Source organism: Peromyscus californicus, unplaced genomic scaffold (genome assembly GCF_007827085.1).
Source record: "Peromyscus californicus insignis strain IS unplaced genomic scaffold, ASM782708v3 Scaffold_4__1_contigs__length_199733344, whole genome shotgun sequence".
Lineage (NCBI taxonomy): Eukaryota > Metazoa > Chordata > Mammalia > Rodentia > Cricetidae > Peromyscus > Peromyscus californicus.
In genome coordinates, this window is record NW_026294562.1 from 190,828,899 (window position 1) to 190,855,664 (window position 26,766).

Consider the following 26,766-nt stretch of genomic DNA (forward strand, 5'->3'; position numbering starts at 1 on the left):
ACCATGCTTTCCATGGCTTTACCTCTGTGCCTTTACATGCTGCTCCCTGGAAGACAGGATGGCATCTCCTGACTCAGCCTTCTTCTTCCCAGAATTCTCCTCTTTTCCTCACCCTGCCTATACTTCCTCCCTGGCTACTGGTCAATTAGCATTTTATGTATTAACCAATCAGAATAACACATATTCACAGCATAGAGAACAACATTCCACAGCATGACTTCATTATTTATTTTTCAAGACTGTTTTAGCTATCATAATATTTCTATATTTTCAATGATACTTAGAATTTTCCTTTTTAGATCTGGAAATAATTGTGTCCAAATTTTGATGGGGATTAAGTTAAATTTGTAGATTATTTCTGTAAACTGTCAGTGTTTACTATGTTAATCCTTACGATTCATGAGTATGTGAGATCTTTTGACCTTTTGATACCTTCTTCAATTTCTTATTTCAATTACTTGAAGTTTTTATTATAGAAGTCTTTCACTTGCTTAGGGTTACCCTAGGAAATTTTATACCTTTGGCTATTGTAATAGTCAGTGTTTCCCTGGTTTCTTTCTTAGCCCATTTAACATTTGTATATACAAAAACTACTGATTGTTGTGAGTTGTTTATATCTCCTTCTTCTTTGCTGAAAGTGTTTAGGAGATGTAGGAGATCCCCAGTGGAATTTTTAGGGTCATTTATGTATTATTTCATATCATCAGCAAATATTTGTTTTTAAATTCTTCATTTAGAATTTCTATCTCCTAATCTCATTCAGTTTTCCAGTAATACTAGGTAAGACATCAAATGCTACATTGAAAAAGTATGTAGGGAGTGGGCAACGTTGTCCTCTTTCTGATTTTAGTGGGATTAATTTGAGTTTCTTTCCATTTAAATTTTTATGGGCTATAGGCCTGCTGTAAACTACCATCATTATGTAGATGTATATCCCATGTACTCCTAATTTTTCCAGGACTTTATCATGAAGGTATGTTGAAAGCTTTTCAAGTGTCCTTTTTGTAGCTGAGGCAATGATGCTTTGTTTTTATTTTTCTGAGTTTTATGGAATACATTTGTTGATTTTCATATATTGAAACATTCTGGCATCTCCGGGATGAAGCCTACTGAACATGATAGTTAATGTCTTGATGTATTCTTGGATTTGGTTTGGATTTATTTTAATGAATATTTTTGTATCAATGTTTACAAGGTAAATCAGTATGTAATTCTCTGTCATTGTTATGTCTTAATTTGGTTTGAGTATCACTGTGATTGTAGCTTCATAAAGTAAATTGAGCAATGTTCCTTCTTCTCTGTTTTGGTATAATTTAGGAATATTAGCATTAACTCTTTTTGAATGTCTGGTAAAATTCTCTATTAAAATTACTTGGCTCTGCATTTTTTTAGTTAGGAAAATTTTAATGACTGCTTCTATTTCACTATTTCTTTGAGTCCTATATAAACTGCTTATCTGACTTTGATTTAAGTCTGGTATGTGAAAAGAATGTATTGAGGACACTATCCATTTATTTTGGATGTTATATTTGGTGAGTGCAAAAAAGTTTTTGAAGTATGTCCTTATGATTATCAGGAGATTCTCTTTATCTGTTGTTAAGTCTCCTCCCCTTATATTTCAGATTTTGTTAATTTGAATATACATGCTTCACATTTTACATAATTTGGAATATGGATGGTCCATACTGATTTTCTCTTTCTTTCATTGACTCTTTCTGTATTATTTTCTTTGATTATGTTTTATTGATTTCATCACTCAGTTTAATTATGCCTTCTGTCTACTACTCTGTGGTGTCATTATTTCTTTTTGTTCTAGAGCTTTCTAGTGTGCTGCTAAATAACTAATATGAAAATAATTCTTTTTATGTAGGCACTTAGTGACATAAACTTGGCTCTTACAAAGGCTATCATTATGTCTAATGTGTTTGTGTACACTGTGTGTTCATTTTCATTGAATTCTAGAATGTCCTCAGTTTCTTTTTTCTATTTTGATCCATTTTTAATTCATTAGAGAACTGTTAATTTTCCATGATATTGTAAGCTTTATGTTGTTGCTGTTGTTTTATATCCAGCTTTAATCCATAATGATCTGACAGAATATGGTGAGTTTTTTTAATATTCATGTATGTGTTGTGACTTCATTTTTTTCTAAGCATATCATCAATTTTGGAGAAAGATCGTTGAGGTTCCAAAAAGAGTGTATACTATTTTTTGGTTTTGTGAATGCTCTGTAATATCTGTTATGTCTAATTGGTTTACAAATTCTGTTAGCTCCAGGATTTCCCTGTTTATCTTTTGTGTGACTGACCTGGCCACTGGTAAAAGTGGGGTATAGAAGTCTCCCTCCATAAGTGTGTGAGGGTCAGTATGTGAAACTATAGTAGTAATTTTTTGCAAACTTGGATACCGTTGTTTTGAGGCCAAACATATTAAGGATAGAAATGTCATCTTGGTAGGTATTTCCTCTGATGAGTATGTTATGCCATTTCCTATTTCTTCAGAATAGTTCTGATTTAAATTCTGTTTTATTTTATATTGAATACATGAAGTTGTTTTTTAGGTCCGTTTTCTAGGAATATCTTTGTCTAAGCATTTACCCTAAGGTAATGCCAATCCTGGATATTGAGGCGTCTTTATTGGATTCTACAAACAGATGGGTCATATTTTCACATCCATTCTGTTATTTTGAGTATCTTTTTAAGGGATTTGAGACCATACCTTTTGAGAGATATGAATAAGCAGTGAGTGCTGATTTCTGTTATTGTGATTTTGTCATTGTAGATTTTGGAAGCTGTGTGCTGCCTGGTAGAAAAAATTTTGACATCCTGATAGAATTGTCCAGTGAGGTTCCCATGTAAAATATATTTTTAGATATTGGGAGCTGAAACTGATTAATGAAGATGGGACATTAAGGGGGGATCTGAAGAGATCCCTTGAAGCAAAGAAATCAGGTTTTCCAATCAGTATTTCTTTGTCCCATAGGAATGCATTATAGAGTAAGGAAAGTGCAGCTCAGAATGTCTGTTATAAAACTGAGTTTGGTAATGGGTAATTTGAATGGGAAGAATGGAAAGAGAAGTAAATATCTATGGATAGTCAGTAAGTTTCCCTGGCCACAGTGTCCTGAGTGTTTCCTAGGTTTAGTTGTTCAGGTTGCATGACCGGAATAAACCATAGAGTATAGAAAAGGAGGTTTGGTTGGGAAGATCTTTGTGAACCACTGGAGATGTTGATGTGCCTAGCAGAAGAGGGTATTCAGCTACAGAGCTGGGCACATGACATGGCATTGCGTTTTTTGAGGAGCTGAAGGAAAGGTGAACATTTACAGTTACCTTTTCTGTTTCCTTGGCTGGAGTGGGCTGTGAGTATCCAGGAAATGTCTCCTGGAATTTGGGTCTGTGTTAATGCAATGAGTGATAGTAGGGAAGTTATAATTAGAAGATTTCTGTGTTCCACTGGCAATAGGGCCAAAGGTAGAGAATTGAGTCCACAGCAAGTAGGATGCTGGTGAGCTGGGGAAGGAATTGTGAGATTGGATTTGGTGGAAGAGAAGGAAGGTAAAGACCCACATTTCGTCAAATAGCATGCAAGGTTTGATGGAACACATGGTGTAAAATACACTTGATGTGTGTTTATAACAGAGGTTGCACCACAGGCCCATAAAGCAGCTTGGGAAGCACTATAAGGCACATCTGAGTACTTTTACTTTTAAATAACTTGTACTTAATTTTTTTCTAATTGACTGTTTACAAAGCTTTGTTATTGCCACATGTGTTTTGAACATTGTGTGAACATTTCCTAGGCAGATAAACATATGACTATTCACCACAGATAAAGCACCAGTGACAGAACAAGTCAATGATTCAACACAACCCTACACTTGTCAATCAAGTCTCTACCCTGTAACATGCCTGCCAACAAAAATCTATGTAGGCCATTTGCATGGTGAACCCCCCAAGTTCTTTCATTCTCTTGATGACAGCCTACCCTATTCCCCCTTTTCCATTTTTCCCCTTTCAATGATATCACAGGTCCACTGATGTCAGATTCTCCCAGCTCTACCAGAGACCATAGTGGCCCCCAGAATTCCAGGTAGGCCATCCTTGAATCTCCCCCACTGTCCTTGACCACAAAATGCTATTGCCCATCCCCAACACTGCAGACCATAGTGCTTCAGACCAATAACACTGTAGGTGATTACCTACTCAACTAGAGAATATGCATGATTGTAAAAAGTCCATGTTGCTGGCCATCCTCTTTACTATCTCACATTTTGGTGACCCCACCCGTATCATATCCACAATCCAAATCACCTCTGTTTCAAAGTGTTCATGCCCAACTTGGGGAGATTTCCCCCTCTAGAACAGAAGCCAATCTGGCCACCAGAAGTTTTTCCCACAAGTTGTGTGGAGATGTCTTGAAGAACCTCAGGCCACACTGGCCAGAAGACAAAAGAGAAAACAGAAACAAAGGAACCAAGCACATATACAAATAAGAAGAAATTATAAATAAGCATCTAGACCTATAATTACCACAAACTCAGATGCCTAGAAACAAAAGTGTAAGTATACTATCAACAACAGCAGAGGCAGTATGTCACTCCCAATGCCAGCTATCTTACTACAGCAAACCATGACTATTCCAACAGAGCTGAAGCATAATAAAAAGACCTTAAAGCCAAATTGTTAGAAATGGTTGAGGATCTTAAAGAGGAAATCAATAAATCACTGAAAGAAATTGAGGAAAAGACAAACAAAAATGAGTAGGAAATGAGTAAATCCCTTAACAAAAGGAAAGGAAAAACATTCAATTGAAAGGAATGAATAAGACTGTATGAGATTTGAAAAAGGAAACAATCTGTGAAGAAAACACAAACTGAGGAACTTTTGGAAAAAAAAATCCAGGTGGCAAACAGGAATACAAGAGATGGAATAGAGAATCTAAGTCATTGAGATACAAGAGACAAGATAGATACAATTATCAAAGGAAATGCTAAATCTAAAAAATCCTTGACACAAAACTTCCAGGAACACTCAAACACTATGACAAGGTCAAACATAAGAAGAACGGGAATAGAGGAATGAGAAGAATCCCATCACAAATGCCCACATTATATTTTTCCCAAAATCATAGAAGAAAGTTTTCCTAATCTAGAAAAGGAAAAACCTACAAAGGTACAAACAAGTTTACAAAACACTAAATAGATTGTAACAGAAAAAAGATGCCCTCTCAATATAGTCAAAACATTAAATACACAGAACAAAAGAAGAATATTAAATGGTATGAGGAAAAAGGTGAAGTAATATATAAATGTAGACCTAGCTGAATATCATCTGATTTTCAATGGAGGCTATAAAATGCAGAATGATGTGGTCAGTTGTCCTGCAGATGATAAAAGAGCTCAGATGTCAACCCATACCACTATATGCAGAAAAACTTTCAATCCTTATAGAAGGAGACAACAGGATACTCCATTATAAATCAAATTTAAATGATTTCTATCCACAAATGCAGCACCACAGAAGGTAATAGAGGGTAAAATCAAACAAGAAATGTTAACTTCATCCATAAAAACACAAGAAACAAAACAATCTCTTACCAAAAAAATCAAAACAAGGGAAACACTCACAAACATCACCATCACCAACAAAATACAACAAAACAGAAATTTACAATAATTTTCATTGATATGTCAGTAGTATCAGATCCAATATAAAAAGTAACAGACTGCCAGAATGGATGTGGAAAGAGTATCTATTCTGCAAATAATAAATATACCTCAAAAACAAAGATAGTCATACCTCAGAGTTAATGACTAGAAAATTTTTTTAGGTATATAAATATTTTAATAAAAAAATTCTTGCTTTCAAAAAATGCCATTATTTTTTCCATCTCACCTTCTTTCCCTGTATGTTTTATATATTCTAGAATGGACACAATTTACTTTGATAATGAAATTTTCTCCTCTGTCCCACATTTTTTTTGTCTAGAGAAAGTTTAGAAACTTATTATTTATTTGGTTCTCCAGGTGATTCCTTCATCACTTAGAGCTGTTTTATGATATTATGAATGAATTTCTTATTTCTTCAAATTAGCCTCCCAAGTGCTTAGTATTATTTGTTGAAATGTACAGGTTCATCAGGTGTGACAGCTCTGGCCTTAATCCCAAGGCTCAGAAGGCTGAAACACAAGGCCAGCACAATAGGACCCTATTAAAAAACAAACGAACACTCACCCAAAAAACAACAGAACCCAAGTATATATATAGACTTCCCCCAACTTCATGCTTCCATTGTAAGACAGTGATATGTTACGTGCTTGATTGTGCTTCTCAACTATAACTTCTATGCCCATCATCTCTCCTATTCTTGAATCAGTCACACACAGGTATAACCTCTGTAGTGCTTTAGTGTATCTTTTAGTGTCTCACTCTTTAAGACAGATAGACAGACAGAGTCAAGTCCTTTTTCTGTCCTGGGTTAAGTTTCTAGTATCATAGAATGTAACATAGAGACTAATAAGACTAGAAAATTTTTTAAGCAAAATGATTTAAAAAACAAGATAGGGAAGCATTTCTAACATCCAACAAAGTACACTTCAAACCCAAATTAATCAAAGAGGATGAGAAAATATACTACATATTTATATAGGAGAAATCCATAGAGATAACATTTCACTTCTCAACATCAATGCTCTAAATGCAAGGTCACTCACATTACTAAAAGAAACATAACTTAAAAAGAAAGAAAAAGAAATGTGACTAAAGCTTAAATCACACATTGACTCTTAGACATTGATAGTAGGAGATTTCAAAATCCCACTCTCTCCTGAGGACTAGTCATAAGGACAAAAGCAAAGCAGAGTAACACTCTTGCTAACAGATGTTATAAACAAAATACCTAACAGATAGCTACAGAACATTGCACTCAAACACGAAAGAGTATTTCTTCTTTTCAGAACTTCATCGAACTTTTTCCAAAATTGACCAAATACTTGGTCACAAAACAAGTCTCAAACAATGTAAGAATATTAAAACAATCCCTTGAATCCTACCAGACTACCACAGATTAAACCTAAACATCAACAATAAGAGAAAAAACAGAGAAGTTTCAAACTCATGGAAAATGAACTGCTCTCTAATGAATGAATAGGAAATTAAGACAAGAATAAAGAAATTAAAGACTTCATAGAATTAAATGAATATGAATAGAACATACACCCAAACTTATAGGACAAAGTGAAAGTGGTGGAAAAATAAGGTTCATTTATGGTGATATTTTATTTGCACTAAAATGTGATTTGTATGTTAATAAAAAAAGTTGCCCGGTGGTCAGATCTATTAGAGCTATAGCAAAGGCTGGGCAGTGGTGATGCACACCTTTAATCCCAGCACTTGGTAGGCAGAGCTAGGTAGATCTCTGTGTGTTCAAGGATACAGCCAGCATTGGAGACACATACCTGTAATCTCAATACCAACCATAGAAGACCTAGAGGTCTGTACTGACAGGCAGTGATGAGGCAGTCATGTGGTTGGGTTTACAACCAATGAGAAGGCAGAACAGAAAGTCTATATAAAGACAAACACACAGGAAGTAGGTCTCTGGTCTGAAGAGGATAGCTGCAGAAGTGATGGGTAAGGCTCTTAGTTCTGACCTCTTGAGCTTTCATCTCTGCATTGGCTCTGTGTTTCTTATTTAATAAGATGGTTACTTCTACATTCATCTAGCTTTTTACAAAATAAATTGGAGAGATCTGATATTAGCAATTTTCAACACACCTGAATGCTCTAGAACAAAATGAAGAAAGCATATCCAAGAAGAATAGACTCTTGCATAATCAAACTGAAGTCTATAATCAATAAGTCAGAAAAAAAGAGAACAATAAAAAGAGTCAGTCAAATGAAGAATTGTTTGATAAAATCAACAAGATAGACAAACCCTTATCCAAATTAACTAAAAGATAGAGAGAATAGTCAAATTAACATAATCAGAAAAGAAAAAGGAGACATAATAATAGACATCGAGTGAATCTGAATAATCATTAGGTCATATTTTTAAAACTTGTAATTAACAAAATTGGAAAATCAAACAGAAATGGATCATTTTTTCAATAGATACCTCTTACCAAGTTAAATAAAGATCAGATAAATAATTGCAACACACCTACAACCCCTAAAGAAATAGAAACAATCTGTAATACTCTCCCAACCAAATAAAACTTAGAGCCAGATGGTTTTAGCACATAGTTTTACCAGAAATTCCGTCAGAGCTAACACCAGTTTTCTTCAAATTATTCCACAAAATAAAAACAGAAGGAAGACTGCCAACTTCATTTTATGAGGCCACAGTCACCTGATTCAAAAACCACAAATAATCCAACCATAAAATAAGATTACAAACAAATTCCCCTTATGAACATAGATATAAAATATTCAATAAAATATTTTCAAGTCGAATCCAAGAAAACATGAAAAAGATCATCCATTATGACTAAATAGGCTTTATCCCAGAGATTGAGATATGGTTCAATATCAGAAAAATCTGTCAATGTAATCCATCATATAAAGAAACTGAAAGAAAAACACCATATAATAATCTCATTAGATGCTTCTCAAAGGCCTTTGAGCAAATCCAACAGCCCATTGTGTTAAAAGTCTTGGGAAATGGTTTTTTTTTAATCTAAGTATTAAAATGAGTGTGAATAAATAAATAAGTAAATCAAACTTGGTGTCCAACAACAGAGAATTGAATGAGAAAAATATAGTATACAAGCATGAAGTTTTTCGGTAGTAGGAATACAGGGAACATACTTCAACATAATAAAGGCAATTTACATCAGACCCATAGCCAACAGCAAATTAAATAGAAAGAAAGAAAACCAAAGTAATCCCAATAAAATCAGGAAGTAGACAAAGCTGTCTATTATCTTTCTATTCTTCAAATACTATTCAAGATAGTATTTGAAGATTTAGCAAGAACAGTAAAATTACTGAAGGAGATCGTGATGTTACAACCACACACACACACACTGCTACATACAGACATACTGGCATCCATACAGAGATACATAAATAATTCAGGCATATACTCATTTCTACACACTCAGGTACATGCCCAGACAAACAGATAAACATACTGGCACATATAGACAGAGAGACATACACATTCAAACAGACACTCAGAAAATTAAACACACAAAATACATCCACAGGCTGACACAAACATGCATAATCGCCGAAGTACACAGAGTGAGAGATATGCAAATATAAACAACTACACAGAGAGACATTGACACAGACAAATTTATGCCAACTTCCAAAGACATACCCACAGACACACACATGCACAGCAACACACATATGTATATGCAAGCACATACACAGAAACTTGCAAAACACACACATAGACCCATGCACTAATTCACACAGGAAGATACACACAAAAACAAACACTCAGACATAAAGACATTGCCATAAGGCAAATTTATAATCACTTCTACAAACAGACAGATAGATTTGCAGCTAGGCAGGAGCACATACATATATAAAGCAACACAGATACACAGAAACACACAAATATACAGCCATGTGCAGTGACAATATCCATTCACATACACAAATATGCATGTATGTACCAAAAAGAATCTTAGCAAATTTCTTGTATAATTACTCTGAGAGTTATAAGTGAGGTCCCTAGAGCATAGAGCGGGAGCAGAAACAGCCAAGGACACATGTGAAAACCATCTCCTACACTGATTAGAACGTAGTTGGGAATTAATAAATGAAGGCTCATTTTCTCAACATGGAGAGCATTATTGACTTAGGACTGATATGTTTTCAGTATTAGGATGGGTTGAGGATATCAGGTGCTTTGTAACATAATCACTGATTTTGATTGATAAATTGTTTCTTGCATTTAATTGCCATTTCATTAGAGACTTACAGTAATGGCTAGAATTATTTCCTCAGCAAGAAAAAAAGTTTAGAAATATATTTCATGAACATTTCTTCATACATTAGATTTGAGCATCTAAGAGACTCTTAATCACTCTGATACTGATGACACCAAATATCATCCATTACAAGAAATACTACCTTTAAGCACTTATATAGGTTTTTTTTTCCTATTGTCCATTAACTGAATATCTTCTTGTTGAAAGAGCATCTCATACAAGGCTTAGGCCACAGCATACACAGCATTGTATACATCATAACCGCCATCAATAAAGGCCAAATCAAAGCTGGGCAGTGGTGGCACACGCCTTTAATCCCAGCACTCGGGAGGCAGGGCCAGGTGGATCTCTGTGAGTTCGAGGCCAGCCTGGACTACCAAGTGAGTTCCAGGATAGGCTCTAAAGCTACACAGTGAAACCCTGTCTCGAAAAACCAAAAAATAAAAAGACCAAATCAAAAGTCTGCACCATTAGCCATTGTAATGAGGCATTGGATGAGCAGGTCTTCAGTGCCTTAGACTTATATGCTGAGACTTCACAGTTAAATTTTATCCACCCAGCCTTGCCAGGTATTCAGGTATTCATCTTAGTATTTGAGATGAACCAGTATCTAGACAAAAAAAATTAAAATCAGAAATCTCAGCATGGTGGTGTTTCATGGAAATTTGCTAAGCCTCTGTGTGTTTATTTGTGACCAAGCAGCTGTAGGACACAGGAAAACTTCTGTCTACTGTGGTGTGTGAGAGCTAGAGACCCAATGGATGAATAAAGTATGAAGGCTATCTTATGTATAGTATCATCCCACTGTGAGTTGGGGACCCATATTCTCTGTATACCTGGATATTGCCACAATCTAAAGTTCACCCCTTGAGGACTGTCCATGTCACCATAAATGATAAGTACATTTGTGGATAATGTCATGATTTGGTTATAATATACTTCAACTCTTGGCATGTAAAAATGCAGGTTGCCTGGGATGATGCTCATGAAGGTGAAGCAGACTGTATTTTTCTATCTCTGTTCTCAAATATGAGAGAAATTGAGTACCCTGATCATTGTCTGAGATGGCCAGCCCAACCCAATTACAGTTGAAGTAAAGCATAAATCATGGCCAGGGCTACAGATGTATTTTGGGGGCCATCTGATACAGATAGGGAAACTGATAATTATCATTTGAGATAAGATGGAAAGGTCCATAGGTAAGCTGAAGGACCTAGGACATAGGAAGCAGCATGAGCTATCACGCACTGCTAAGAAATTATAAGCAGTGTTCTAGAAAATCCTGTCATTACTTCTTCCCTTATCACTGCTTCACACAAGGAAATGTAGAATTCCCATCAAGTCTGAATAGTACTCTTGAACTACACAGTTTATCATAAGTGTGATGCCAGTCTCTTCCCCACACATCTTAGCACCAATGGAGACAAGATTTCTTGCAGAATCACAGCCCCAAAAGAAAAACTTATGTGCTGAAATTTGTAGATGTCCAGGAATGTTCCAATTGTTGCAGATGCTGCCCAGTAAGGTCCTGTAAGCACCACTGTACACCTGATTTCTTTATTACAGACACAATTAGGGGGAGTTTCATGATTTTGTTCAGAAAAAAATGAGATTGTGTAATCGTGACACAGTATTATACTTTCTGCTAGTAATTCAAAAACTAGAGACATATTTGGTAAAAGATCATGGTTCTTGTTGATTTCATCAATGGAAATAGCCAAGGCCAGGCTAAACTGGTAGGTTACAGTTGATGTTCTGTAAATTGAACAGTGTTTATTGTGGTCAAAAATCTACAGATGATCATTTGTAGTCAGAATGAGGATTATCTAATATTCCCAACCATCTATTAGGATTGAAACAAATCTCCTGTGTTGTGAGGTTGGGATGACATAAGAAGCTGGAAGCTTACAAAAGCTTTAAAAGTTCATGAGAATGCATCTCCCGTGAACAAGATAAGCCTTTGCATTTTCCACAGAGAGGGCTGTCTGTCTTTGGTTTTTGAGTGCTTGCTCAGAAGGTAAATACCAGGGCACAGCCTTGACTGAACAGTAAACCTGATCATGAAATCATTTTGAAATTATTGAACAATATGAAAAATACATGTAAAGCATGAGCAAAGTTTCTGGTAATTTTAAGGAAACAAACTGAATTGGATAAGGCATTCAAAGCATGACAGTAAGTGCTCAGTAGTGTTTCTGAGGCAACATTTGGCTCCTGTACTTATAATTAATTGTAATTAGTGGACAATATAGTTAACATATTCCCTCATGTCCATCCTCATCTTGTTTCTTTCTTTCTGGTTTCTCTATGGCAGGCACAAGATGTTTTTTCAAAAGATTTATTTTAAATAAACATATCATGTATCTATATGTATGGACATGAGAAATATACCTTGAAGCCATAAAAGTGCCATGGATTCCATAGTTTTGAATGACACATGGCTCTAAAATGGAATGGCCTCAAATTCACAGAAATACATCTGCTCTTTTCCCGAATGCACAGATTAAGTGCATATACCTAGCATTGTTCACATATTTTATGTTTACAGAAGTATGTTCAATGTAAATATACTTGGTATATCTGTCCAACATAAATTTTCTTATAGAGAGAACACTTTATATACATTTCCAGTTACAAATACACAAAACTAGCATTGTATTGAGAACTAGGGACATCTAGAAATTGCAGTGAGATATATTTGTAAAATGAAAGATTATAAAGTGTATGATGTGTGGGAAATATTTATGAATTTTGAAAATAAAGATTGTCAACAAGCTAGTAGGAATAGAACAATAGCATTTTGTGTTTATATTTATGGGAAAAATAATAACTACCATGTCTTCTTACTCACTTTGTATCATCTGGCCAATAAAAATCAAACAAACAAATATACTCTTTCATTCTGAATGATTCTCTCAGAGTTAAATACAATCTCTATCCCATATATAAACTGCACCACTATAGTAACTTTGTGTATAAATATATTTATCTGTACATTTGTTGAACAAAAATATCTTATAATATTTTTTGTTAACACATGAAAAAATGTCATTGAAATTTTCAGCAACAGTTAACAGGAATTTGAGATTATATCTTATGAATCTGAAACACTAACTCCTGCACACTAGACATTAATAAACATCAATGACATGAGCTGTTAGAGTTGCCTACTGGACTAAAGAGCTATGTTTGAAAACAAGTATCAGCAATACACAAAATAAAATGTGTATTGTGCCCAAATTGGTATAGCTATAATTAGTAAAATTACAGAAAGAAAAACATAAGAGGTTAGTGTGATATAAATGTCAGGGCATAAACGGCTTAGACATAAAGGGAAGAGACACATTCCTCTTAAATAATGGCAAAGATGAACTGGTAGGTAGCTGTTCCCAAATGTTGCCAAGTATCACATGCTACAGCTCTTATTCAGGGAAGTGACAAGGAAAGTAAGCAGTTGAAATGTTAGTGACAGCTTTATATTTCAAAGAATGCAAATATATCTTTTATAGTCCACATATTCCTTCTTTACCTATAGAGAATGTGAAGAACTAGACTATGAATTTAAAGGACAGTAGTTACACATGTATATAAGTGAACTATGGAGAAACAGGAACACATATGAAGTTCACAGTGGACAGGTCTCCTACTTCATTCTTGATGCAGCTTTAGAAGGCACAATGTGACCACATGCAGAGCATCTGAGAGAGTAACTGTATATACATGTAAAAATTCCCTGGAGCTAGGGTTGCTGCAAATATTAGATGTCCTAGCACATGCATTAGGAGTGACAGTGATCAAAGGGTCATCACAGACTCTACTTGACAGTCATTTAGCTACACTCATTTAGAGTGATAGTCATTGAATAGTGTGGAGTTTCCTTCAGTAAGACACCACCAGCTACTGTGCTGTTGAAACTGTCAAGAGGAGGGTTATATGTGATGGAACAAGATAGAGAGTCCTTTCTTTACTCAGCTTCCAGCCTTTTCAGTAGTGGGATAACTGGGAGAAAAACAGAACACTCTCTGGACAAATTAAAAGTAGAAAAAGAGCATTGAGTCTCTAAAAGAACTTGAGGTCATTTCTTAGTTTTCAGATTGGGTAACAGGCCAAATACTCAAAGCATTGCTCTGACTCTCATCTTCCTACAAACAATGAAATATTCATGATGACATTTACATGGAAAATAAAAAGGAACTTACTGTATATTAAGAATGTGGTTGAAATAATCCTTCTCCACAGGCCACTGCACTCTTAAAAGGATGAAGATACAACCTGTCAACAAGACTCCATCCTTGTCTTTATTCTGCTTCATTCTCCAGAGACATCTGGGATGAATGAAACTGGACACAGGAAGTGGAATGTTGAGGAGCAAGAAAAGAAAAATCAAAGTGAACATCTTTGTCCAACTTGAAGCCTGGTCAGTGTGCATTGTGAAGTGCTATTAAGATTAGCACATTATATAGGCACACATATTCCCACCTGTTTTTTCTCTGTAGCCAAAGGACTGGCTACTTGTGATTCACAATTTCTTTTTTTCCAGATGGTTCCGTCCCCTTGTAGGATTCTTGGACACTCCCTTTCCTGGGGCTCTACATCTGATGCTCATGTAATTAAATTTGGTTGATAAATATATATGAGGAGAGTTCAGCTAGTTTCATGACATCACTCATAGTTGTGAAAATTAAGGCTCTTTGGAGGATGCCATTTTGGGAAAACTTGATCCCTGGACTGTTTGAACAATCTGTGTATTTTTATGCCTTTAGAAATGATGTCCGTAGATTTTGGCAGATGTTTCACATTGAGACATTCCATATTGATTCAGGAAGGACTCACAAAGGCAGCATTCCTGGTTATACAATGGGAATTTTATTATGAAGTCCCTTTCAGGGAAAAGCAGCTCCATGTTTACAGCAATTGAGTTCCACACAGCATGCAGAGTGGGACCTATGCTACAGTAACAGTTACAGAATATCTAATCAAATCCTGTACTTCCACTGTGTTGAGAACAAATAATCAGGCAAAATACCCAAATTTCCTTAATCCTACTGTTCTATACCTATCCAGCTCATTGCAGATGTACTGTTGCACTTACATTACAAATATGTTTTTTTAATATTCAACAAGATCCATAGAGATTTTCTGTCCTACACATCAATTACTAAATAAGATCTCTCACTGTTCCTCCAAACCAATCATTATTAAAGAGAAGATAAAGTAAATATTTGATTTCTAAAACATCATCTCCATCCCCAAGCCTCAGTTCTAATAGTTCAATTCCTTGTCTTGACCCAATTCTTTTGCTTTATCTTTGATTTCCTACATTGTTTTTGCCCACTTTACAGTCCAGAAGTGGCTGTGAAGAATTCTGTTTTGAGTATCTTAGAAGTAAATACGAAATGGGAAGTGACTCTGTGTTAATGTGAAAGTTGTTCTTATAACATTTTCCTAGACCTCTGTTTTTGTTTGCATTCTAGAACCTGCAGTGTCTGATGAGTATGGGCTGATGAGCCTCCTTCAGTGGATATGAACAACAGAGAAAGTAGAACAAAGTTGGGCATGTCATTGCTGTGGTTGAAAATGTGTCCTATTTAGTATCTGTGATGAGGCACATAGGGCTAATATTCTTATGTACATCTGATTGTCCATTAATAATAAATACTTAAATAGTGCATGACCTCTGGTTTTGTGATTAGCTAACGTGGGGGAATAAGATGTGTGAAAAAAGCAATGAGACAAGAAGAGTCTTTCATAGGAAGACAGAAAATTCACCTTTTATGGAGTGTGAAAATAAAAATTCCACTTGTCCATTTTCGGTATTGTATCCAGCTTTGTTTTGTGTGGTATAATTATTATTTTTTTAATTAATATACAGCATAAATGAATCTATTCTGGCAATTCACATATGTGACATGTGTGTTTAGTTGGTATTTTCCCCCTCTCACCCACATCAGTTGTTCATCTTCCTCAATGTAAGAAGTTTCCTTCTGACTTCATGATGTTTTTGAGCATATTGAATCAATAAAACAGGTGTGATATTTTCTTTATACTGACTACACTGGGTTCCCAATCCTTAGTTCCTTAAGGCCTTAAATTCTCAAGTAATTCCTCTCCTACCTTAAATGTTTTAATGTATGTACACACACACATGCACACATAAACTGACAATCATACACACACACACACACACACACACACATACACACACACACACACACACACACACACAATTATATCTACAGTCTGAAAAGCATGAATTTCCAGAGACTGTTTATGTAACATGATGACTTCCTAATTCATCCCCAATTCCTGCTAATGACATCATTTAATTCTTGCATGCTGAGGACAACTCCATTATATGTAAATAAATTCTATGTGACTTTCCTCTGAATTCTAATATGTCTAAGAGAAGTCTGGACCCAATAATCTTATTTGTAAAATCTTATAATTGGTTTCAGTCATTTAGGAATTATATAGAATCTATTTATTTAAACGTCCCTAATATTCATGTATATGGCATAGTTAAAAATCACTGTGTATATATTTAAGTATGGTAATTCATGGGAAAAACTTAAAAATTCTAATAATGCACTGCAAATAACAATAGTGAATCTTTATTCACGTGAAAATAATTTTACAAAATTTTAGCTGAATTTTTTTATTTCCTCATCTGTGGTCAGGCATCAAGGGGGATTCCATATCTAGCAAATGCTGAAAAAGAATGGAATAAACATTGTAGATATAACCAACCATCTTATTAAATAAGAAACACAGAGCTGATTCAGAGAAGAAAGCCAAGAAGTCAGAGCTAAGAGCCTTACCCTTCCTGCTTCAGCAATCCTCTTCAGCCAAGAGAGCTCACCGAAAAGAGAGCCTACTTCCTGTGTGTTTGTCTTTATATAGTCTTTCTGTTCTGCCTTCTCATTGGTTGTAAACCCAAACAAATGACTGCCTTGTCACTGCCTATCTGTAGAGACTTCCAGGTCTTCTCTGGTTGGTATTGAGATTAAAGGTGTGTGTCTCCAATGCTGGCTATATCCTTGAACACACAGAGATCTACCTAGCTCTGTCTACCAAGTGCTGGGATTAAAGGCATATGCCACTACCGCCACGCTCTTGCTATGGCTCTAATAGCTCTGACCCCTGGGCAACTTTATTTATTAACATACAATTAAAATCACATTTCAGTACAAATAAAATACCACCATAAAACATTGGCAGAAAAGTATCTGTGTGCTATGCTTATTTGTGTATTTTCAGGAGGTTCCATGAGGGATGTGGTTGGACTATAAGATAGTCCTACATATACTGACTGATATAGTGGTCCTACATGCTTATTAATTTATTTGGTCATATTTTCTAGACAACACCTTTGTCTACATTTCCAGGTTCACTAACAGATCTACTTGCAATCTACTGAGAACAAGTAACATCTGGAAATTATTTGAAATATTTTATTCCAGTATTACATGTTTGTAAAATAGATGAATAGAAAGTATGAATTATGAATCAATCATTCAGAATGAAATAGTATGTTTGAGCTTGACATTTAATGGTCAGTGATATGAAATGAGTTGGAAAACACGGGAGTTATTATTCTTCCCATAAATATAAATATAAAATGGTATTGTTGTGTTACAACTAACTTGTTGACCAAGTTTTGTCTGTTGGAGGCTTGATTCTTTTCCTGAGTGTTGAAGTGGTAGACTCATTAAAATGAACTATAGTAAAAGAATGTTGCCTTTCCATCTTGTTAAACGTAATCCCTTCCTCAAATATTCTTTTCCCACATGTATTACATCATTAGAAAAGCAAACATCAGATATTGTGGTATCAAAGTTTGATAAATTCTATTTGGGTCCACAGCTTTTGAAACTGCTATTTTGGAGACAGAGTGATGGCATAGCATTTAAGAACAGCAGCTAGTCCTGGATAGGGCAAAGATTTGATTTCCAGCACAAAAATATCATGGCTCACAACTGAGTGTAACTTAAGTTATAAGAGATTTGAATATAAAATACATTCGGGTGCTCTAGCTAAGCAAGTGAAAGACCTGTATGATAAGAAATTTAAATCTCTGAACAAAGAAATTGAAGAATATATCAAAAATTGGAAAGATCTCCCATGCTCATAGAAAGATAGAATCAACATAGTAAAAATGGCAATCTTACAAAAAGCAATCTACAGATTCAATGGAATTCCCAACACAATTCTTTACAGACCTGGAAAGAACAATACTTAACTTTATATGGAAAAACAAAAAACCTAGGAAAGCTAAAACAATCCCATATAATAAAGCAACCTCTGAAGGCATCATGATCCCTGACTTCAAACTCCACTATAGAGCTATAGTAGTAAAAACAGCTTGGTACTGGCTTAAAAACTGACATGTGGACCAATGGAATCAAATTGAAGACCCTGACATTAATCCACACACCTATGAACATATGATTTTTGACAAAGAAGCCAAAACTGTACCATGGAAAAAAGAAAGCATCTTCATCAAATGGTGCTGGCATAACTGAATGTCAACATATAAAATATTACAAATAGATCCATATCTGTCACCCTGCACAAAACTTAAGTCCAAGTGGATCAAAGACCTCAACATAAATCCAGTTACACTGAACTTGACAGAAAAGAAAGTAGGAAGGAGTCTGGAATGCACTGGCTCAGGAGACCACTTCCTAAATACAACTCCAGTAGCACAGACACTGAGAGCACCAATTAATAAATGGGACCTCCTGAAACTAAGAAGTTTTTTAAAGCAAAGGGCATGGTCAATAAGACAAAGTGACAGCCTACAGAATGGGAAAAGATCTTCACCAATTCCACATCTGACAGAGAGCTGATCTCCAAAATATATAAAGAACTCAAAAAGCTAGACTTCAAAATACTGAACAATCCAATTAAAAAAATGGGCTACAGAGCTTAACAGAGAATTCTCAACAGAAGGATCTCAAATGGCTGAAAGACATTTAAGGAATTGCTCAACGTCCTTAGTCATCAGGGAAATGCAAATCAAAACAACTCTGAGATACCATCTTACACCTGTGAGAATGGCTAAGATCAAAAACACTGAAAACAGCTTATGTTGGAGAAGATGTGGAGCAAGGGGAACATTCCTACACTGTTGGTGGGAATGCAAACTTGTACAGTCACTCTGGAAATCAGTATGGCAGTTTCTCAGAATTGGGAATAAGTCTTCCTCAAGATCCAGCTATACCATTCTTAGGCATATACCCAAGGAATGCTCAATCATACCACAAGGACCAATGCTCAAATATGTTCATATCAGCATTATTCATAATAGCAAAAACCTGGATACAACCTAGATGTCCCTCAACTGAAGAATGGATAAAGAACATGTGGCACATATACACAATGGAGTACTACTCAGCAGTAAAAAACAATGATATAATGAAATTTGCAGGCAAATGGATGGATCTAGAAAATACCATCGTGAGTGAGGTGACCCAGACTCAGAAGGAAAAACATAGTATGTACTCACTCATAAGTGAACACTAGATGTGAGGGAAGAGATGGCCAGACTGCAACCCACAACTCCAGAGAGGCTAGCTAACAGGGAAAGACCCTGGGAGGGCCATATGGATGACCCTGTGAAGGAGAAGTGGATGAGATACATGAATGGACTGGGTGTGGCGGTGGCAGAAGGTGAGGAGTGGGGGATGAGAACATAGGAAAGTGGGAGGGTCAAGCTAGAACAGGGACAGAGTGGGAGGGCAGGGAGGAACATACCATGTTAGATGAGGACATCATGGGAATAGGAAGAGGCAGGGTGCTGGGGAGGCGCTGAGGAATCCACAAGATTGACCCCACTTTGGTCTGCTGGCAGTGGTCCAGAGGGTCCTGGACTGATCTACTCTGGTGACCTGCTTAGCAAATAACCTAACTGTCATCATAGAGCTTTTGTCCAGTGACTGATGGAGGCAGAAACAGAGATCCATTGCCAGGCACCAGGCTGAGCTCTGGGAATCCAAATGATGAGAGAGAGGAGAGATATTGCAGGCGAGGGAGGTCGAGATTATGACGGGAGGATGTGCAGAGATGACTGGCCACACTACTGGAAGCCCATGAACTGTGGACTGGTGGCTGTGGAGCCCCATGGGACTGGACTAGGTCCTCTGGCATGGAAGACGGTTGTTTGGCTTGAATTGTTTCGGGGCACCCAGGCAGGGGTATTGGGATCTGTCCCCGCTGCATGGGCAGGCTTCTGGGAATCCAGTGCCTGTGGTGTGACACCTTGCATAACCTTAGTGCAGTGGGAAGGGGCTTGGACCTACCTAGGCTCAGTGAGCTTGGCCCTACTGACTCCTCATGGGAGACCTCAATTTGGGGGATGTTGGGATGCGGGGTGGCTTGGGAAAGAGGACTGGGGGTATGAGGAGGGAGGACGGGGGATCTGTGGATAACATGAGGAGTGAGTAGAAAATTTCTTAATAAAGAAAAAAAAAGAATCAGTGACAGTCCCTGAAACCACTGTTAGGAATCCCACAAGAACACCAAGCTACTTGGCCATAACATATATGTGGTGATCTAGATTAGACTTGTACAGGTTCCCTGATTGCTATGAGCCTATGTGAGTTCAAGTCAATTGATTCTGTGAGCCATGTTTCCTTGGTGTCTCAGATTCCTTGATTTCTCCAATCCTTCCTCCCCCTCTTCCAGAGGACTCCTCAAGTTCTGCCTAATGATCTGCTTTGGGATTGTGCATATTCTCCCATCACTTGCTGAATGAAGTCTCTCTTGTCTCTTGATGATGATTATGCTAGACTCTGGTCCCAGAAAATTCTAGATGCAGGTCCAACTGTAGGTTGAATGTTTTGCAGGTGTGTTCATGTCCCAATCCCTCCACTTGAGGCCTTTATCTAGATGCAAAACCAGAAAGATACACAGTGAAAAGAAAATTGTGGATTTATTTTTCTGGTGAACATAGGCAAATAATATAGTAAAACACCTTTCAACATATTTCAATAACACATCAAAAATGTAACTCATCCTTGTCAAGTCAATTTTAATCTGAACATGCAGGAATGCTTCAACATGCACCAATCAATAAATATATTTCACCACACAATGATCTCATGATTAGAAATTTCATGATTGTGTCAATAGGTATGGAAATCCAGCATCCATTTATATTTAAAGCCTTGGAAGGATTACAGATTAAGATTGGAACATATCTCTATATAATAAAGGTTATGTATGGCAGACCTATAGTCAAACATCATGTTAATGGAGAAAAATATTCCTAAAGGCATCATAACCAAGACAATGGTAATCAGAAAACCTTTCACCATGCCAAGTAACCAAGGGTTGGAATTTCTGGTAGATAAACAAGGCAAATGAAGGACAAATACAAGTAAATAAGAGAAAGTCAGAATATTCATCTTTGCAGGTAATCTGATTAAATACTTAAGGTATTCAGATTTCATGGTACAATTCCTAGAGCTGATAAACAGTTTCATGTAGGCAGAGTTTTCCTGTCCCAACTGCCTGGTCCCAAATAACCACTCAGAGGCTTGTGACTAGCTCTTACATTTAAATTAACCCATTTCTATTAATCTATGTTTTATCACATGGCTTGTGGCTTTACCTGTCCTCTAGCATCTCTTGCTCCCTCGGTGGTTGACTGGTTTCTCCCCAGACATCACTGTCCTTCCCAGTCCTTAGTTTGGTTTTTCCACCTAACCTTATTCTGCCCAGATATTGGCCAATCAGTTTCTTTGTTAGACCAGGTACAATGACATATATTCACACAGCATAAAAGAATATTCCACAGCAGTTTCAGGTAGTGGCAGGTTATAATGATTATATAAAAAAATCAAAAAACCCTCCTCTATAACAGTGAATAACACACTGAGTCAGAAGCAAGGGGAGAAATCTCATATCCCATAGGTTCTAAAATTATTTTTGAATAAAGTTCATCAAAGGCATTACGATTATCTACAATGAAGCTCTATAACACTGATGTAATAAATTGAAGAAATTAGAAGATGGAAGTAACTCCAATCCTCATTGGTACAAAACATTAATATTGTGAAAATGGACATACATTTTAAAGGAAACCATGGATCCTGTAGCTCAATCAAAACTGCAGTGCTACGCTTAAAAAAAAAAACTGTCTTGTAATTCTTTTGGAAGATCAAAATACTCCCAATAGCCTAAGTCATCTTGTTCAAAAAGAATCATTATGGATAAATGAATATCCATGCTCAAAAATTACACTGCAGAACCCTAATAAACAAATGATCATAGCAGACAAAGTAGTTATAATAAATAGAGAAGGGGACATAGATGAAAGTTAGACTCCTGATTTTTGACAAAGATGAAAAATACACTCATTTGAGAAAAGAAAGTCTGAGACAGACATCTGTAAAAGAAACAATCTAGACCCCCATCTCCCACTGTGCACAAAAATCAAATCCAGCTGGGTAAAGTACTTCAACTGAAGACACCTGAAACTTGTATTTCAAAGAATACATACACATAAGGACTTTCTGACTAGGATTCTAGCCATAGAGGGAATAAGTTAAAAGAAAGAAAGACATGAAACAATGCAAAATTAAAACACCTCTGTATAGAAAGGACAGTTGTGGATGGAGTCCAGTCATTGCTGCTGATGATCTTCAATGGCATCCTGAAGATATTGAGAAAAGTTTTGCTAGCTGGACATCTGTCAGAATGTTAATATCAGGACTGTACAAAGGACACAAGAAGCCTAGTGACAAGAACATAAGCCATTGGGTATAGAACTGAACAACAAATTCTCAAAGGACAAGTGCAGAGGTTAATAAATATTTTAAAACGTGTGCAACACTCTTATTTGTGATTCTTTTATTTTTTAGTTTGTTTGTTTTTTATTTTTATGTTTTATTTTATTTATTTATGGAGGTCTTAAATACAGGTTTACAGCACAATGGGAAAACCCTGGAGGGCATAAGTTTGCTACTGATGTTTTACAATCTTGCATCTAAGAGAACGCCCACTATGCAGGATGTACAGACAAGGAACTTCCCTTAAGGATTCAGGAGGGTGGAACCCGACAGAGAATTAGCATAGGCAGGATATCAAGATCAAGGTCAGTTCAACACTCTTACACACCAAAGAAATGAAAAATAAATCTATGAAACTCCATCTCACTCCTTTCTGAGTGTCTATCCATGAGGAAACAATGACAACAAAGGATATTAAGAATGTGGGGGAAGGGAAAATTTATTCACCATTGGTGTGAGTGCTAACAGAAGTGGGACTCAGTGTGGAGTTGGTCCAAAATATAAAGATAAAACTTCCACATACTTCAGTTAAATGACACCTTCACATGTACCTCATGGACGCTGTATAATTCCACAGAGAGACTTTCACATCCATATCATTCTTCTCTATTCCCAATAGCTCGGAATTAAAATCAGCCTAGATCTTCATCAGCATGAGAATGGACAATGAAAATATGCCACACATGCACAGTGGAAAGTCATTGAATTATAAAGAAAAATGAAATTTTGATGTCTACAGGAAAAAGGATGGATTTGGAAAAAAGTTGTACTGAATAAATTAAACCAGAAACAGAAAAACAAATGTCTTGTGTTCTCTCATTTGTGGGTCCAAGCTGTGAATGTTTACAAGGAGTAAACATTTATCCAGGAGTACACACAGAGACTAGGAAGATAGAGGGTAATGAAGTCATATTAATTTTGAAAGGGGCATTGGAACACATCTGAATCCTATCTGGATCACTTCAACCTGGTGAGTGGTGGCTGCAACATTTTCAATACTCCATGTATCCAAATTATGGGGGTCTTATGTAGGTGAATATAAAGTTCTTTGTACTGATACCACTCTACTTACCTTCCCCAGGGCCATGATCCCTCAAGGCAATAGCAGATGGGATTGCTCTGATAAGTTGCACATTCTAAGTGGAAGATCTGGAGTTCAGAACATCTGCTGACCAGACAGTGCCAGCTGAGGACTGCCAGCCCTGGTCTTTCTGCAGAGTCCTCACTGTCTAGATTCATGTGTGTGGCAACTTCTATGAGAAGGAAGCTTAACTAGAGGCCATGACCCTCATGCAGACATTTTAGAACATCTATATGCTACTGTTTGAAGGGACCAGGTAGCTGAGATTTGAAGATTAAAAGTCATATTCCCTATTAATGATGGGAGTGCAACATGGGAAGAGTCCTGAGGCTTTAGAGACAGGTAAGGCAATAATAACACACACTTATGGGGACCCTGTATGAGCTATTCCTTGCCTTTATGACTTCTAATTTAAACTTCTTGAACTAGTCTTCCTGACTGGTCTGACTTTCTCAGACATGATGCAAACACCCTGGTTCACATACACACAATACACAGACAGGCACTGGGGCACAGGATCTTGTGGTGATTTCATCTGAAGTCCTAGGTACAGAGAAGCCTCCACTTTTGTGGCTGATAATGCCCTTCTGGATTGAAAGCCTTTCCAAGTCCATGGTGTGAGTTGAAGGAATATGCACCAATTTAATAAAAGGTGATGATCAGTGGAGAAGTGAGGAGATAAAGGCTGCTTAGATATTTAGAGTCAAAACAAGAAATGAAAACAAAGTGGGAGTAGTTATAGCTGCACATTTTATATACATCACCATAATTCAAAGAGTGCCTCCATGCACTGACTGCAAATTGGCTCTTCTGGTTGATGTTTGTAGTTGGATTATAAACTGAGGCCCTAAGTTAGTATGTAGTAATCTGGTATAGTAGGTATAGTATAATCATGAAAGGTTACATAGCATGTAAAGAATTTGGATTTCTTTGGAATATAATCATATACCATAAGAAAGCACGATAAATTGGTGAAGTGTCTTAAGAGCTTCAGAAACAAAACATTATATTGACACAAATTTGCTGTATTGAATGTCAAATACAAAATGTTGAAGAATATTTACATACATGACTTGAATATATTTGTGATCACCCACAGTTGATAGAGAAAATATTTTTTGAATTCTGTTGTCAAATTAATAAAATATGTGAATGATCCAAGTGGAAGAATTCACAAGTTTAGATTTCATTAGCAAACAAAACCAAAACAGAAAAGCAATAGTGAGTGCAAGAGGAGGACTCAACATGCAGCTTTTTTTCAACCTGACAAAAAGATGGATACAGAATTAATGTAGCCTAATATGATCACCTAAAGAAATAACATCCTACAGGATCAAATACCAAATTATAACTTTATATGTGAGTGTTCAGATAGTGAAGAACAATCATGCTTCAAAGCTCTTTAAGACACATGGGAGCTAGGTTTTAAGGTTTTTCTTCATAGTATATGTTTTCTCCCTAATGTGATGAAGTGAGTTCCTTTCTGGTCTTAATAGTATGATGTAGCACTTGGAGGCAAAAATGATGCCTAAGAGTGATGCATTAGAAGCCAAGATAGAGAGGATTTCCATAGCCACCGTGACCTTTCCCTTGGTGCTGTGGTAGACAGGGAGGAAGCTGACCCAGACACTACAGAACACCAGCATGCTGAAAGCCAGGAACTTGGCTTCATTGAATGTGTTAGGCAGATTCCTGGACAAAAATGCCATAAGGTAACTCCCCAGAGCCAGTGTTCCCAGGTATCCCAGGATGCAGTAGAAGGCAATAGCTGAGCCTTTGTTGCAAATGATGATGATGTGCCCATGTTCTGAAAGAACATCTTTGACAATAAATGGAGGAGAGGTTGCCAGCCAGATTCCAGAGAGAACAACTTGCAGCAGGGTGCAGATGGGAATGATGAAATTAGGGACCCTTGCTATCAGTAGCCACCTCCTCATTCTCCCTGGAGCAGTGATCTTGAAGGCTATAAGTACAGTGAGAGTTTTGGCCAGCACAGTGGAAAGAGCCACAGTGAACAGAAGTCCAAATGTGTTCTGCTGCAGGATACAGGTGACTCTGCTAGGATGGCCAGTGTAAAGCAAGGGACAGAGAAAACAGAGGGTCAGAGTGATGAGCAGGGTGTAACTGAGATCCTGGTTATTGGCCTTGACATTGGGAGTGTCTCTGTACTTCAGAAACACCCCAAGAACAACAACTGTGAGTGACGAGAAGCCCAGGGACATGAAGGTGAGTGTCTTCCCTAAAGGGTCATCATAGGCCAGAAATGTCACACTTTTCTGTAGGCAGTAGCTCTTCTTTGTATTTGCATAGTGAGTTTCTGGACACTTCACATACTGGTCCATATCTGGCAGACATGCATGTAATTATGAGTACATACTCAGGTTTCCCCTTTTATTCTAAGTTCCCTGCTCCAGAATATTGAAATATTATCTGAACCATCTTGCTTTGTTTCAGATACAAATACAGAGGGATTAAACTCAATTTGCCTTCTGCTTCATGCTGACAGAAATTAAACAGCCCAGTGCTTTATTTGTTGTTACTCATATGGTATCCTCACCTTTAATGACACTGTTGTATCTGTTTTACAATCATTAGAGCTTTGATATACATTGCATGAACCTAATTTGGCTCTGACATTGCCTCTTCATCAATACATCTCCATTCTTAAGAGGACATGGGAATTCAGTGTAATAGAAAGAATGTACTTTGACATCCTTATCTTACAATGGTATTCTTTTATATGCATCCCAAATATACCCACATTCCTAAAGTGTAGATGTAACCATCTTGTTAAATAAGAAACACAGAGCCAATGCAGAGATGAAAGCTCAAGAGGTCAGAGTAATAGGTAAGGGCTAAAAACTTTACCCTTCACTGCTGCTCCTGTCCTTCCCTCCACAATAGACCTACTTCCTGTGTGTTTGTCCTTTGTATTGATAA

At 36.7% G+C, this 26,766-nt stretch overlaps 1 protein-coding gene and 1 pseudogene across 2 annotated transcripts in view; both read right to left on the bottom strand.

Annotated features, from left to right (window-relative positions):
- The window catches only part of LOC128125394 (vomeronasal type-2 receptor 116-like), a 49,047-nt gene extending 34,700 nt beyond the window's left edge, over positions 1 to 14,347 (bottom strand). For both annotated transcript variants that reach the window (XM_052762775.1, XM_052762774.1), the window contains exon 1: positions 14,151 to 14,347. In XM_052762775.1, coding sequence (XP_052618735.1) covers positions 14,151 to 14,347 — 197 coding nt within the window. The remainder of the gene's footprint in view (positions 1 to 14,150) is intronic.
- A 10,897-nt stretch (positions 14,348 to 25,244) lies between these two features.
- Positions 25,245 to 26,766, bottom strand: part of LOC128094780 (vomeronasal type-2 receptor 116-like) — a 45,741-nt pseudogene continuing 44,219 nt past the window's right edge.